Raw genomic sequence first — 15,269 nt, 5'->3', positions numbered from 1 at the left:
AAAAGAGGGAAAATCACCCCAATTCATATCACTCAAAGAAAAGTTTCAACAATTTGGTCTATTTCTTTTCACTCTTTTTTTTCACACATTACAAGAACTTAATTTCACAAAGTATATGTAGTATGAAAAATCCATTCAACATTCTAGGTGTAGCCTTTATTATTATTGTTATTATTATAATAGACTTAGAATAACTTACAACTTTAGGGACAGAGAAGTATATTTATTACTATCAGTTGCAGAGCAATAAATGAAGCAGCCAGGTTTAAAGTATGGTTCTCCTAGAACTTTTTCTGCTCAGCTTACCTTCTCTATTCCATACCTGTCTGCATACTGAGCTGGAGTCCACATTTCAGGGCAAATGAAATTGTCTTCTTGTACATTTCTAATTTCCATTTTGGTGCATTGTCACGGTTTCTGATATCTTTTCTCCCTAGGTCTTTTAGATGTCGAACACTCTGGTAGTTCTCCTCCCTTTCTATACCTGCTCTAAGCAAAATGTCTATTGCCAGAAATCACAGCTAAGGGTCTAGAGAAAGATAATGCGATTATCTGATTAAGGTAATTCATACTAAGTTGCAAATGACTTGTAGTCATAAGGTTTTTGGGGTGATGTCTGCATTTCATCACAATATGTTATCAAACTCATAAGGGTGTTTGATAAGTAGAGTATGTGAGGGTAACGTTGGGGGGCCGTGGGAGAACCTTATATCGGCCATAGTACCTGCTCGCTGTAGGAGGACAACACAGGCATGAAAACCCTTGCACGACCCCTGTTAACTCTCATTCAGCGGCTATCAGCTGATGATCATTCTCCTTAAAAAAAAATCATTAAGAATTTACAATTAATTATAATGCATTGGCAGGTGAAACATTTAATTCTGTGTCTCCTAAGGACTCATCTTTTAAGGTTTCTTTATTTTGGGATTAGGTCAGCACAGTGTTTCTTTATAAACTTAAAGTGCCATTTTATTCTCCAAAGTTGAGAATGAGTTATTTGAGATTTCATTAATGCTTACTTCCAGGAGGACTTGAGGAAATTTATAGTTAAAGGTTAAACGAAGTAATATACTTAATTATAAAATAGAAGAGCAAAGTTTTAAGCAGCCAGGAGAGAATAGCTTCCAGGCCTCTGAAATGAACAGATAAATATAGTTAGATAGTGATTTTGACTTTTGGATTTCTCACTGTTCAAGTTAAAATGGAAACATGCTGCTGATAACCTCATTTTCTAATTAGAGATAGCATGATAGATAATTCATTCATGATGATAAAGTATACCCTGCATTTGAAACCAAGGTGAGCAGCTTTTGCCATTTTGAAGGCTTAGGTTTTAGTATGTTAATGAAAATGTTGACCAGATTTTCTTGTACCTTCTTTGATATTTTACCCATGGTACTTTTATTTTTATGTGTATGCTGTGTGATATTTATAATAGCAATACTTAACATATTTAAAGGGTATCTGATTTCAGTCTTTAGGCAAAGTCAGGTTTTTTTTTCTTCCTCACTTAAAAAAAATTTCAAGACTTAGGGAAAACGAATATATCTCTTAGACTTATCAGAGTTGTATTACTCGACTAGGCTAAAGAGGTTTCCTATTTAGAAACAAAGATGTTGTCACTAGAAAACAATCCCTCTTCAGCAATTCGTTTTGGTCACAGCTTTCTTCAGTCTACTTGTGTACTTGTGTGTGCTCTGCCTAAGAAACACCTTTAAGTCACCAGTTTTCAATTCTTAGCTGTTAGAGTGACCCACAGCACACAATATCCAATTTTGTAGAGAAATATCATATAATGAGGAGAGTTTAAATCTGTACTCTTGTAAAAATGTTAATTTTCTCAACTTGTAATAGACATTATTTTACATAAAGCAAGCAGAATATTAGGAGTTGTAATTACCTTTTAATATTACTGGAGACGTAACAGCCTTCTCTGATTTTAATTTCCACAGATGAAACTTTCATAAAACGTTTTTAGCTTCTTGAATCAGACCACTTTGAAGTTAATCATTCTGATCAAATTAAAAATAGTAGTAATACAAACTTTAGTGAACGTGACTGAGCAGTGAAACACTTAACGATGCTAGTCAAATTTTGAAATTAGAGTCAAGTATTATGGGAACATGTGGATTTCAAAAAAAAAGTGGTGAATTTTCTGTGTGCTTGCAAGGAGATGACCAGATTTGTGGCACATGTGGATTTTGCTTTTTTAGCAACCATGGAAGAGGTGTGGGATTTTCAGATATGGCACAGAAATAGGCAACATTATCTTGAGCACTTTGAAAATATACTTAGCATCCTCAGTTTTAACTCTATGCTTAGACGCTCTGTTAGCAGCCACTTTATGTAGATTACCTCACATAGTCTACCCAACAGTTTTATGAGTAGTCACTTATTCTCACTTTACAGAGGAGGAAATTGAGGCTAAGAGAGGTTACAAGGTTACACTGCTAGTAGGGAGTGGACTTGGTGTCTCAGTCCTTTCAGGCTGCTGTAATAAAATGTCACAGACTGTGTAGCTTATAAACAACCTAAGTTTATTTCTCACACTTCTGGAAGCTGGATAGCCCAGTATCGAGCAGCTAGCCTGGTCACATTCTGATAAGGGCCCTCTTCCTAATTCATAGCTGGCACCTTCTCACTTTGTCCTCACGTGGTAGAAGGGGTAAGGGATCTCTGTGGGGTCTCTTTTATAAAAACACTAATCTCATTAATGAAGGTTCAACCGTCAAGACCTGAGCACCCCCCAAAGGTCCCACCTCCTAATATCTTTGGGGGTTAGGATTTCAACTCATGAATTTAGGGCAGGGGGACACAAACATTCAGACTATAGCACTTGGACTACAGATTTTGAACTCTAAACTGGTAAAATATTTTCCCTCCTAGGTATGGTGCCTTCCTTTTCCCTTATAACACCCTCTCCAATTCACTCTTTACCTGTCAGAAAGTGACTTTTCCTTCTTCTGAACTAGGGCCCTGTAGACTGTGCCGCTTTTCAAAACACGGTTTTGTATTGTAGCTCATTCTGCAAGTGGTATGTGTTGATCTGTCCTCCTTTACCACAAGCTCCTAGAAACAGTGACTGTAATACCCTCCTCACACCCACCCACCCAGGACCTTACACCTTACACGGTGGCCAGTCACTGAACACTTGTTGATTTAACTACTGGAGTTTGTGTTCATCAGGTAGCATAGTCTCCGCCAGTACAGAAGCTTTAAGAGACCAAGGACAGTGAAAAAGGGAAGTCCCCGAGTAAGAGGGTCTGCCTCTCTTGACTAACTTGGCTCAAATACTTTGCTGTGCTTTTCCCTAAGTGCTAATGTGGGTTTAAATTACTTGTGCTTCTCCCATGAAGTTAAGGTGCCTGTGAATCACAGATTCATTTTCCCTGAAATATTATCCATTGCATTTTCTTGTTTTGTACTTTAAATATTAGAAATAGGAAATAAAGTGATAGGGAATATAGAAAAAGGAGTCCAAACCAATTCTTTCTATATTCCTGTGTTATGAATCTATTATATATTATTTTGATCACATCTGCTGCTTTGTATTAAAGACCATTTGATAGGTGGATGGTGGATATGAATCTCTTTAATTTTTAAAAAGGCCTTTGGGCCCAAACCCACACAGTTACCATCTCCAAACAAAAATGGAGGATCCCTTTAATATATTATTATGAATATTTATGCCTAAAGGAGTTCTTTAGCATTTTCCGGTGTATTTTACTTGGCCAGAGTATGTGTTGCACTACCCTTGCATAGAATAACATGATTCTATTTGGGATAATCTCTTTTTCATAATGTAGAACTTCTTTTGCTTCAGAAATTTCCAGGGGGAAATATAGCCAAGTACTTGGTTACATGACATTAACATTTCTAATGAATCAGGATTCTGAGGTTTTAAAGATATTAACAAACATAAAAATTCTGTAAATAAATATTTCTGTGGTATTTTTGTTTAAAAAATTGTATTTAGACTTCTTTCACTTAGGTATTTTGGCTTTCTCCATTTAAGAACAAATGGAGAGTTTTTATTCTTTATTTTTAAGAGCTTGCCCATCATGACATTCAGTATTTCTCATACTCCATAGAGCATCTTGGGTCTTAATTATGTGAAAAAATACTTTCATAGGAATTCTACTCAGGGAATTTTCTTAAAACTTGTATAAGGCCTGGGGTACTAAATCAGACATCCCGTAAGTCAACACTTTTTCCTTAGCACCTGTAAGTGGTACAGGCTTTACTCAATGCGCTCTGGTCTTTTTCTCAGCTCAGATTTCTTCCCAAAGAAATCAGCCACAAAACAAATTTCCTCATTGATCAGCCACAAAGTAAAATCTGGTCCTTGAGATATTCACGGTGCAAAAGATCACTGGGCAGGGATCTTCACCTTGAATGAGGAGGCTGCAAAGGCACACCCTGGGCTCTGGGGTTGCTTCTGATTGTGCTGGGCTGTGCTCCATCCAGATGAGTGTGCTTCAGCGAGCGGGAGGGTCGCCTGGCTTCCCTGTGGTGTCTGAGCCTTCGCCTGCATCTGACTGGTCAACAGTGAGCCAGTTTCCTTCCACTGTGAGGATGGCTGTTGAAGGAGAGATTCAACCGCTAGACACACTGGGAGACTTTTAGGAGATCGAGGCATGTTACTAGGAAGGAACCCTGTATGATAAGTATATTATCTATGAATGTGTTGTAGATGCATTTTTTCCCTCTGTAGGAAGTTTTAAATGGATTCTGTACGTGCCAGGGCTGGGGGAAATTTGGGATAGAATTTGTTCATTTTCTATACCCTTTCCAGGAAACTTCTTTCTCTCTACCTGGCAACTGGCCGTATTATTTTAGGGCAGAGTTTCTAAACAGTAGGATACTTTTGCCCTCAGATAACCAAGAAGGACAGAGAGATGTTCCCTTAAATAGTACTCCAGTTGTTGGGATATGAGGGAGCCAATTAATCCCCTTTCCTCTTTGATTTCTTAGAGATAGTGGTTTCCCCTATATCCATATACGATTGACCCTTGAATAACACGGGTTTGAACTGCGTGGGTCCACTATGTTTTAGTTTTCACTATGTTTTAGTGAAAAAAAAAACGCAGTTTTTTTCACTAAATACACACTACAGTACAACACCATCCGAGTTTGGTTGAATCCGTGGATGCAGACCCTCAGATATGTAGGGCCAAACTGTAAAGTTATACATAGATTTTCAGCTGCACGGAGGGTTGGCGCCCCTAAGCCCCATGTTGTTCAAGGGTCAACTGTATGACTTTTTAATTTGTATAGCAGCAGAACAATTAATTTAGCTTTATTTTAATTTCCTTTCCACACTTCAGTTGCCTAGGCTATTGGAGAAACTAATTACGACCCAACTTTTACTTGGAAGAGAGGACTTAACTTATGCTCCGTGAATCACTGTATCTGGAGCACTGGAGCAAGCTGAGAATTTTCTCTGATTTGACATTGTGTTCAGTAACATCCAAGTTTATATGAACAAGTGATAAGGGAACCCTTTTTGCTTTTTTGGGATCGGGGCCTAAAACTTCCATTTATTGTAGTATACAATAATTTTAATATCTTCTTTAATTTAGAGGTAGACTGCTACTATTTATCTCTTAAGTGGAGGGGAAAAAAGAGGTTCTGTTACTGATACATTCCTAACCTGTTTCTTTAGATTCCTTTTTATTCAGAAATTCCAGTTCTGGATGGACTCTTGAAATAATCGCTTTGCAAACAGGATGTTTGTGGAGTCTGTGAGAATTGTATATTGTTCACTTCTCTACTCCTGTGAGATTATCATGTTTGGCCTAATAATAGGCACAAATTTTGTTATCTTCAAATTTTATTTATATTTTTTTGTTACACAGGAGAAGCAGAAGCAAATAATTTTGGAATTAGAAGGAAACATTTATTTAATTCATGCTCCTCTGCAGTGCTGGAATTTCCTGTACATATGTCTGTAAATGTACCTATCAGATTCTCCTTGAACATGTCAAATGACCTGGAACTCCACCTCCTCAGGGCATTTCTTTTGATTTTTGAACAGTTGCTGTTGCCACAATGATCTTCTTTACCTTTAGACAGAATCTGTCCCTCTCTCGCTTCCATTCAGTATTTCTTGTTTTAGCCTCTGGAGCTACCACCTAGAATAAGTGATCCTTTTTATTTAGGGCTTCTAATTAATTCTGTTTTATATTTGACATGTACATTTCTGATTTTTTAAAGAAAAATGTGGGTTTGTCTTTCAGTTGGAAATGATGTGTTGATTTTTTTTTTTAAGAGAGAAAGAATGTTTTCATGAACTGTCTGGGTGGCTATGTTTCTAATACTTATTTTCCTCTCCCACTGCTGCCCAAATTTTTTCTCTGCAGGGAGACCTTACCAGGAGGCTATTACTCTGAACCTTACTCAACAGGGAAAAGCAGTAACTCTTCAAAGCCTCAGTGGTTCCTCTAATCAGACACACTACTTTTCTTTTGGATTCAGTTGACCTTTTTTTTGAAACTTGAGAACTTAAATTTATTTGTTTGGTTATTTGATATGTAAAAGTAACCCCAAACATTTAAATAACTCATGTTAAGGAATTTTTATTCACACATCAAATGGCAGCTGAATTATCCCAGTACTTTGAATCATCTTGCTATTTATTTTGCTGAAATTCTGTGTTAAAATTCATTAAAGCCTGTGGTTGAGAGCTATGGGAGGGAGAAGACGAAGTTTTAATATTTGCTACCAGGTTCATCACTGATTTTCCTGGGTATTTTGATTCTGCTTATTATTTTTATTTGTTTATTTATTTGTTTCTTTTTCCTTCCTTTTTGTGGTACACGGGCCTCTCACTGCTGTGGCCTCTCCCGTTGCGGAGCGCAGGCTCCGGACGCACAGGCTCAGTGGCCATGGCTCACGGGCCCAGCCGCTCCGCGGCATGTGGGATCCTCCCGGACCGGGGCACGAACCCGTGTCCCCTGCATCGGCAGGCGGACTCTCAACCACCGCGCCACCAGGGAAGCCCTGCTTATTATTTTTAAAAATGGAGATGAAACACTTTGTATAGTTGGGAATCTTTATTTGCAAGCAACAGAAATAGCCTCTGAATAACTTAGACAAGAAAAAAGGAAATGAGGGGAAATCTGAGGAGCCAGGTCTAAGGAAAGCAGGAGTCAGGGGAGCCCCAGGGACCTCATCCTCAGGAGTGTTCCTGCAGAAAGCATACTTTCCCAGTCTTGGCTGCAGTTCTCAGTTTGGCTTGACAGGCTTTCTGCCAGGGATCTTTTGGCAGTTTGGGGCTTCTTCTGTTTTCAGGTCTATTGGAAGTTGCCTTCTTTGTTTTCTCCCACAAATATACTGATTTAATTCAAGTCTTGAAGCTAGTAGTGTGTGTGTGTGTATGTGTGTGTGTGTTCTTTTTCCTGCTAATATTTTTGGGTTTGTTGTAGATATTTTCCAGGGTGGGGAGTGATGGTTAGGTTTTCCTATTTCCTACTTGCTCTGTCATTTTTTTATGGGGAAAGTTAAGGAGATTAAAAAATTATGCCACTGCGGTCAACATAAACATTTAAAGCTATAAATGTTCCTTTAAGTATTACTTTAGCTGTATCTCACGTTTCGATTTTTTTTATTATTTAATCTAATACATTTTCTAATTTTCATGACAACTCTTTGATCCTTGAATTATATAAGCTTTTAAGTTTCTATAAATATGAGATTTTACTGGGTTTATTATGTTTTTTTTTTTACTGATTTCTAATCTAATTCTTTTATGGTTGGAGAAAATTATCTGTATAATATTGATTCTTTGGGATTTTTAGATTTGTTCTGTGGCCTAATGTGGGTGCATATTTTGTAAATGGCCAGTGGGTGCTTGAAAAGAGTATGTGAATACACATTAATATAAAAGGTGCAAGGGTCTGTGTTTTGCATGAGATCAAGTAAATTATAGAGCTCCTTATTCTTTATGTGCTTGATCTATGAATTCCTGAAAAAGACTTGATAACTAATACTTGTACTTAGTATATTCCAGGCATTATTTTTAAGGCCTTACTTGTATTAATTTATTGTGTATTGATCATTTTTTTAGATGTTACTTTTACTTTATGTATTTTTAGACTGCGAACATTTGTTACTAGGTACTTAATACCTAGTGATTGGAGTCTTTTATCTTTGTGTATTGACCTTATTCATCTCTAGTAATATTTTTAACCTTAATGTCTCTTTTTCTGATATTGATATAGTTACACAGGCTTTTTTCTATTAGTGTTTAATTAATTTTAATATTAATGTTAATATTGCCTAAGCATATCCATCTCATTCCACCTTTGTATGTCCTTTTATTTGGAGTGTTTCTCATAAATAGTCTATGACGGGACTTCCCTGGTGGTACAGTGGTTAGGAATCCACCTGCCAATGTAGGGGACACTGGTTCGTTCCCTGGTCCAGGAGGATCCCACATGCCACGGAGCAACTAAGCTCGTGCGCCACAACTACTGAGCCTGTGCTCTAGAGTCTCCAAGACACACCTGCTGAGCCTGCATGCCACAACTACTGAAGCCCAAGCACCTAGAGCCCGTGCTCCGCAGCAAGAGAAGCCACCACAATTGGAAGCCCGCGTACCGCAACAAAGAGTAGCCCCCGCTCGCCACAACTAGAGAAAGCCCGCATGCAGCAACGAAGACCCAGCACAGCCAAAAATTAAAAAAAAAAATTAAATTAAAAAATTAATTAATTAAAGAAAAATAGTCTATGGGTGGATTTTGTTTTTATCTAGTTTTGTCTAAGAGTGGTAGTATAATATGTTGGTTAAAAGCAAGAACTTTAGGGCCAGGTTGCTTGGGTTTGGGTTGTTGTCTGGGATGTTGATATCTGACACCTGTAGTTCTACACTTGGGGGTAGGAGGTGTTTGCACTTTGCTTTATTTAGACTTTTAACCTCTCCCCATGTTATATGCTCCATATCTCACTGCTGCTCTCCTATGGGTGAGGTACCTGGTATATTCAAGTTCTGATTCTCTGCAGCGTTCAGTTATAACCATTTCAATGTCACCTGCCACTTGAACTTTATGGTGTGTTTCCTTAGTCATCTGCTTCTTATCTCTTGAAAATGTATTGAAGCATCTCTAAAATGGACATAATAAAACTGCTTAGTTATAGGACTATCTGAAGTTAAGTGTGAGTCAATAGATGTAAAGAACTTTGAACAGTACCTGGCACATCAGAAGTGCTTAGAAAGATTTGTTCCTGTTTTGTCACTGTTGTTAATACTATAGTTTGACTTTTAATGCTCTTGGCTGCCTTGAAAGTATCTACAGTCCTGTCTGATGTTTGTTACTGTGAATTTCATCTTTAGATTTATTGTTTTTATTTTATAATCCAAGTTTTTCTTTGTTTTGGCTTTTTTCTTCCTCAGGCGATTTGGGGAGGACATAACTTTGGTGCATCTCAATTTAGCAAGTTGAAAGTAGTAATTGAATTTAATGGAAATTGAAAATCATTTCCCAGAAGGAGTATATTATAATTAAACTACATGATAAATTTAAACTTGTAAAATTTTTCTGTTTGAATGGTGTAGGGTACTTTCAGTTAGTTGATAGGCTAGATTCTTAATTTCATATGGAGACATTAAAAACTCTATGAAAAAAAGAACTCTATGAAGTGAAATTTTTTGCCTAAGTGGGAATCTCTGTGTTTTCATTAAATTTATGTTAAAAAGAACATTAGTAGTGGTGACTGTTACACAACAATGTGAATGTACTTAAGGCCACTGAAGCTATACAGTTAAAAATAGTTAAAGTGGTAAATTTTTTGTTATATATATCTTACCACAATTTAAAAAAAAAGAACACTAGTTATTAGGTATATGTCTCACATTGAAGGTGAAAGAAGATGTTCATCACTGTGAAAATCTAAATCTCATGGACCATACAGATAGAGTGAGCAGAACATATTGGTGTCAATACCTTGACTTATGTTTTCTTTCTTCAGCCATATATGATTCTCATTCATTTCCTAATGTGAACTTTATTTTTTAACAGGAAGGAAAAGCTGATGCGATGCTCTCAATGCCGAGTTGCCAAATACTGTAGTGCTAAGTGTCAGGTAAGAAGGTTCTGCTGTATGTAAGCTCTCTACTCTTAAATTTGTTCTCCGGGCTTCCCTGGTGGCGCAGTGGTTGAGAGTCCGCCTGCCAATGCAGGCGACACGGGTTCATGCCCTGGGAAGATCCCACATGCCGCGGAGCGGCTGGGCCCGTGAGCCATGGCCGCTGAGCCTGCGCGTCCGGAGCCTGTGCTCCGCAACAGGAGAGGCCACAACAGTGAGAGGCCCACGTATCGCAAAAAAAAAAATAAAATAAAATTTGTTCTCCATTATTCCTGTTGAACTATTTCTGTTTCTTCATAATCTTTTATTTATTTTAACTTGTTTTTTTCCTTCAACTTAAAAATCATATATGTATATGGTAATAATTATATATACATAATATATACATAAACTCTATCCATATAGTGTGTGTGTGTGTGTGTGTGTGTGTATATATATATATATATATATATATATATATCACTGAAGAAAAGTTAAATGTTTACTCCTCTCCATCTTCTTGTCCTCTTGACTTCAGTCCCATTTCCCAGAGCTAACCACTGTTAAGGTTCTTATGTATCTTCGCAGCATTTTTTTGGTGCAAACACATTCATGTATCTTTATCTTTTGTTTTTAAAAACAGATACAGGTTATTCTGGCACAAATTCTTTTATACCTTGATTTTCTTTTTCATTTAATAATCTATCTAGAAGAACTTTTTTGTATCCTCGTGTTCATTCTATCATATGAATGCACCACAATCATAATTTCCCCATAATGAATGCATAATTTTTTCCCAATATTTGGTATTGCCAGTACTGCACCAGGCATCCTTTCGTGCACATTTTTGCACACTTGTGCAAATTGATTGTAGGATAAATTCTTCCCTGTTGTACTGATTAGTAAAAGGATATATGCATTTTGAATTTTTAAAGAGAATGCTCAGTTGCCTTCCAAGAGTTTGAGTTAATTAACAACAACAGAAAGTCTATGAGAGTACTGCTGTTAACATCTTTGAAATTCTTTAAAGGATGTATAATTAACATTCAACATGACCTTTTCTTCTAACCTTATGGTTAATCATTTAATAAGAAATTTAATTATGCTCTAATGAATTAGGTCATAATAAAAAGTCTAATTGGAGGGTATGTGTCTGTGTCACTTGCCACCTATGCTTCAGGGCACTTCAAGTTAAGAAGACTACATATAGAACCAAATGAATTATATTATTTGATACAGATTTTCTAGTTGAGCTTCCTTTCTGTTCTCAATGAACTAAACATTTACTTTTATTTTCCCTTGTTTTTATGACTGTTTTTCCCCAGGGCTACTTCCTCCTTTTGTAGTACACTCAAGAAAAAAAAACAACAAAACCCATTATCTGATTAGAATGAGTAGAGGGAGTCTGGTGGGTAGGTATGTCATTTTGATTCATTATAGTGCATGTGTTTTTACCACATATATTAGCTGTTTACTGTAGCATCAATAATAATGTCATCGTCAGATATACTGTAGAAGGTAATGGGAAAATAGCTAGTAAGATGAAAGATATCATATATAACACAGCTAGTGGACATGCTTGTCTGTGTGTGGGGGATAGGGTGTGTGTGTAGAGGAGATGGGATGGGAGTCAAAGAATGGCCAGAACATATGCATTTAAACTGCTCTGTTAAGCTCACCCTTAAGGTACAGCATTAAACATTGTAATTATTGTGGATACCTACAAAGCAGCACAAAATTAAACTGACAGACTGAACTATGAACAGTAATGAACAAAAGCACTTGGAATGGAAATTGATATAGAGGATGCGAATTCATAGCATAAAATCCAAAATACGTTTACCCTAGGGGGGCATAACTTTTGTCAGTAGCTTAGCGTTTGATGTATGGGGCCATAGCATCAATGAGCTCTCCACAAGAAGCTGAGGTGTTATAGGGTATAACGTCCCCTGTGCTCATAAGGAAGGTATCAGTGGCATCAGTTTTCACACTTCATTTTTAAACATAAGCGATACAAGGATACATTTGCATTATAAAAATTAGCACAGTATAGACTAATGCAGGGTGAAAAGTAAAAGTCTTCCTCCAGCATTCTTCTCCCATTCCTACTTCTCTTTTCCAGAGGTAGTCTCTCTGTGTTTGTTTTGTGAGTGGAGGATACACACCAAACTGTTCGTCTATGCGTCATACGTAGTATACACATACATGTATATATTTACTGCTACGTACAGAACTGTTCGTATTCCTCTGTATATACCTTGTTATGAGGTGTCATATAATGTAATAGAGGGGTTATATATTGGATCCAGTCTTATTTCTATATTGGCATAATCAGCATATCACAGATGATTATGAGATCAAAGAGGAGGAACAGGCTAAGTTTTCTTATGAAAAAACATTCTCAAAATTTGTAATATAGATAGCAAGTAAACCAATTTTAAGCAAATTCACCAATTACTATTTCATCTCTGCTGGATTTACTTTGATTCATAATATGTACATTTCTAATTGAATTAATTGCAGAGCAAAACAAGCAGCTGGATACCACATCAAATTGCAGTTTACATACTTTTAAAAAGTACTGTATTAGCAGAAAGAGGCTCTATTTTTTGTTGATAATTATAGGCCTCTTTAAAAATGTGAATCATATTTTTGAGTGTGCATTTTATGTTTAGTTGTAGAATGATTTGATTCATTTTTGATGAATTCCACATTAGTAAGCACTTAACAGCGTGATTTAATAAGTTGGTTTCTGTAGTATCATACCCAAAGTGATGATAATGAAGAAAGCCAAGCCCTTGGTTTTTATAAATAGCTCTGTGCCAGGCTTCAGGCTGATAGAATATGTACTGGGTGCTCTGTAGAGAAGTTGGCTTTGTATCTAACTGTAAACAAAAAGGGAATATTGTAGAAAGGTTAAAATTATTTGATCATATTTAACTTTTTGACTTCTGCAAATGTCTGCAGGCCTGAGCTTTTCTTTTCTCGCTTTACATTTGCCTGCAGAGTGATCCCATCTACTCCCATGGCTTCAGTTGACATCTGTATATTAATTATTCTCAGTTCCCATCTCCAGCCTCCTCCTTTCTCCTGAGCACCAGACCCATATCTTACGGGGCACCTCTATTTGGGTGTTGCTCCGGTATCTGAAATGCCATATATTTATACCTGAGCACATTATCTTACCCCAGACCTTCTTTCCTTCGCATTTTTCAACCTCAGTGAATAATCTCACCAGCCACTCAGCAGTCCTAGTTGCCAGGGTGTCATCAGCTCTGATTTACGTTCTTTCCTGGCTCCACATCCCCTTAATCACCACGTCCTGCTGATTCTACCACCTGAAGATCTGAATTGGTTCACTTCTCTCTAGCTTCTCTACCACTACCCTTGTGCATGTTACCATGATCTCTTTCCTAGGTTGGCTGCAGTCTTTAAACTCTTACAAGCTTCTATTCTCTTTTCTACACAGGAACCAGAGTGATTATTTTATTCTAGAATGTAAGCGTCATCTGTCAGTCACCAGCTTGAAACCCTGGCCCTCTCTTTCCTCAGGGTGAAATTCAAACTGGCAGATTTTGCCACGTTTTTACTTCTGGGCCTTTGGCTATGTAAGTCCCTGGGTCTGGAGCAGACCTCTCCCCCCAGCTACTGAACTCCTATTTATCCTTTAGAACTCAGATTAAATGTCACTCCCTTTTTCCTAACCCCCTGAGACTAGTTTGTATCCCTCCTTTATCATACAGAAATTTAATTGGGTTAATTGCCTGTTTCTGTAGTTAGATGTCAGGCTCCTTGAAGGTATGCTCTGTGCATGGGTCACTGCTGCAGATGTAGCATAATTTGAGTGAATGGATGAATGAATACATTCATCAGTGATAATTGTTGAATTCGATTTTTAAAATTACATCATCTCTAAATAACCTGTCCGTAGTAATATTTCTTTTTTAGATGGAAATATAAGTGGGATATAACATTGTATTAGTTTTAGATATACAACATAATGATTTGATAGGTGTATATATGGCAAAATGATCACGACAATAAGTTTAGTTAACATCCATTGCCACACGTAATTATAATATTTTTTCTTGTGATGAGAACATTTAAGATTTACTCTCTTAGCAACTTTCAAATATACAATACTGTATTGTTAACTATAGTCACCAACCTGTACGTTACATCCCCAGGAATTTTTTGTTTGTTTGTTTTTTGTTTTGACCACGCTTCATGGCATGTAGGATCTTAGTTCCCCAACCAGGAATTGAACTTGCGCCCCCTGCATTGGAAGCACAGAGTCTTAACCCCTGCACTGCCAAGGAAGCCCTCCCCAAGAATTATTTAATTTTTATAAACCGTTTGATCATCTTCACCCATTTCTCCCCTCCCCCACTTACCCCCATCTCCTGCCTCTGGCAAACACCTGTCTGTTCTCTGTATCTATAATTTTTTAAAATTTATTTTTATTTATTTTATTAATTTATTTGGTTGCACCAGGTCTTAGTTGTGGCAGGCAGACTCCTTAGTTGCGGCTCATGGGCTACTTAGTTGTGGCATGCGAACTCTTAGTTGCAGCATGCATGTGGGATCTAGTTCCCTGACCAGGGATCGAACCCAGGCCCCCTGCATTGGGTGTGCAGATTCTAAACTACTGCACCACCAGGAAAGTCCCAATATAATTGTTTTTTTTTTTTAGATTCCACATATAAGTGAGACATAATAATATGTCTTTTGTTTTCTTTTATTCAACAAATGTTTATTTAGAGCGATCAAGCTGGGTCTGCTGCATTTCTAGATTGTGACACTTTCTTAATCCTCTAACTCAAAAATTATGGAGCCAGTGACTATTATTGGCACTCAGGAATGCATCCATGGGAAAAAAAAAAACAGACAAATATCCTTGCCTGTGTATAATATAAATTCTAATAGGGAGAGATAATTAAAAACATTTTTTTTATTGTGGTAGTCACAGGATATAAAACATACTATTGTAACCATATTTAACTGTACAGTTCAGTGGCACTAAGTACATTCACGTTGTTGTGCAACTCTCACCATCATCCATCTCCCGAATTTTTCACCTTCCTAAACTGAAACGCTGTCCCCTTTAACACTAATTCCCCATTCCCCCTTCCCCTCCACCACCCCTGGCTCCTGGCATCTACCGATGTACTTTCTGACTCTATGAATTTGACTGTTCTAGGTAC

General features: G+C 37.2%; 1 protein-coding gene across 1 annotated transcript in view; it reads left to right on the top strand.

Moving 5' to 3' along the window:
• SMYD3 (SET and MYND domain containing 3) overlaps positions 1 to 15,269 on the top strand; it is a 714,793-nt gene that overhangs the window by 169,812 nt on the left and 529,712 nt on the right. The window contains exon 2 of the mRNA XM_004270962.3: positions 10,020 to 10,083. Coding sequence (XP_004271010.1) covers positions 10,020 to 10,083 — 64 coding nt within the window. The remainder of the gene's footprint in view (positions 1 to 10,019; positions 10,084 to 15,269) is intronic.

The sequence above is a fragment of the Orcinus orca genome, chromosome 1, assembly GCF_937001465.1.
Source record: "Orcinus orca chromosome 1, mOrcOrc1.1, whole genome shotgun sequence".
NCBI lineage: Eukaryota > Metazoa > Chordata > Mammalia > Artiodactyla > Delphinidae > Orcinus > Orcinus orca.
This window is presented reverse-complemented; position numbering and strand designations above follow the sequence as displayed.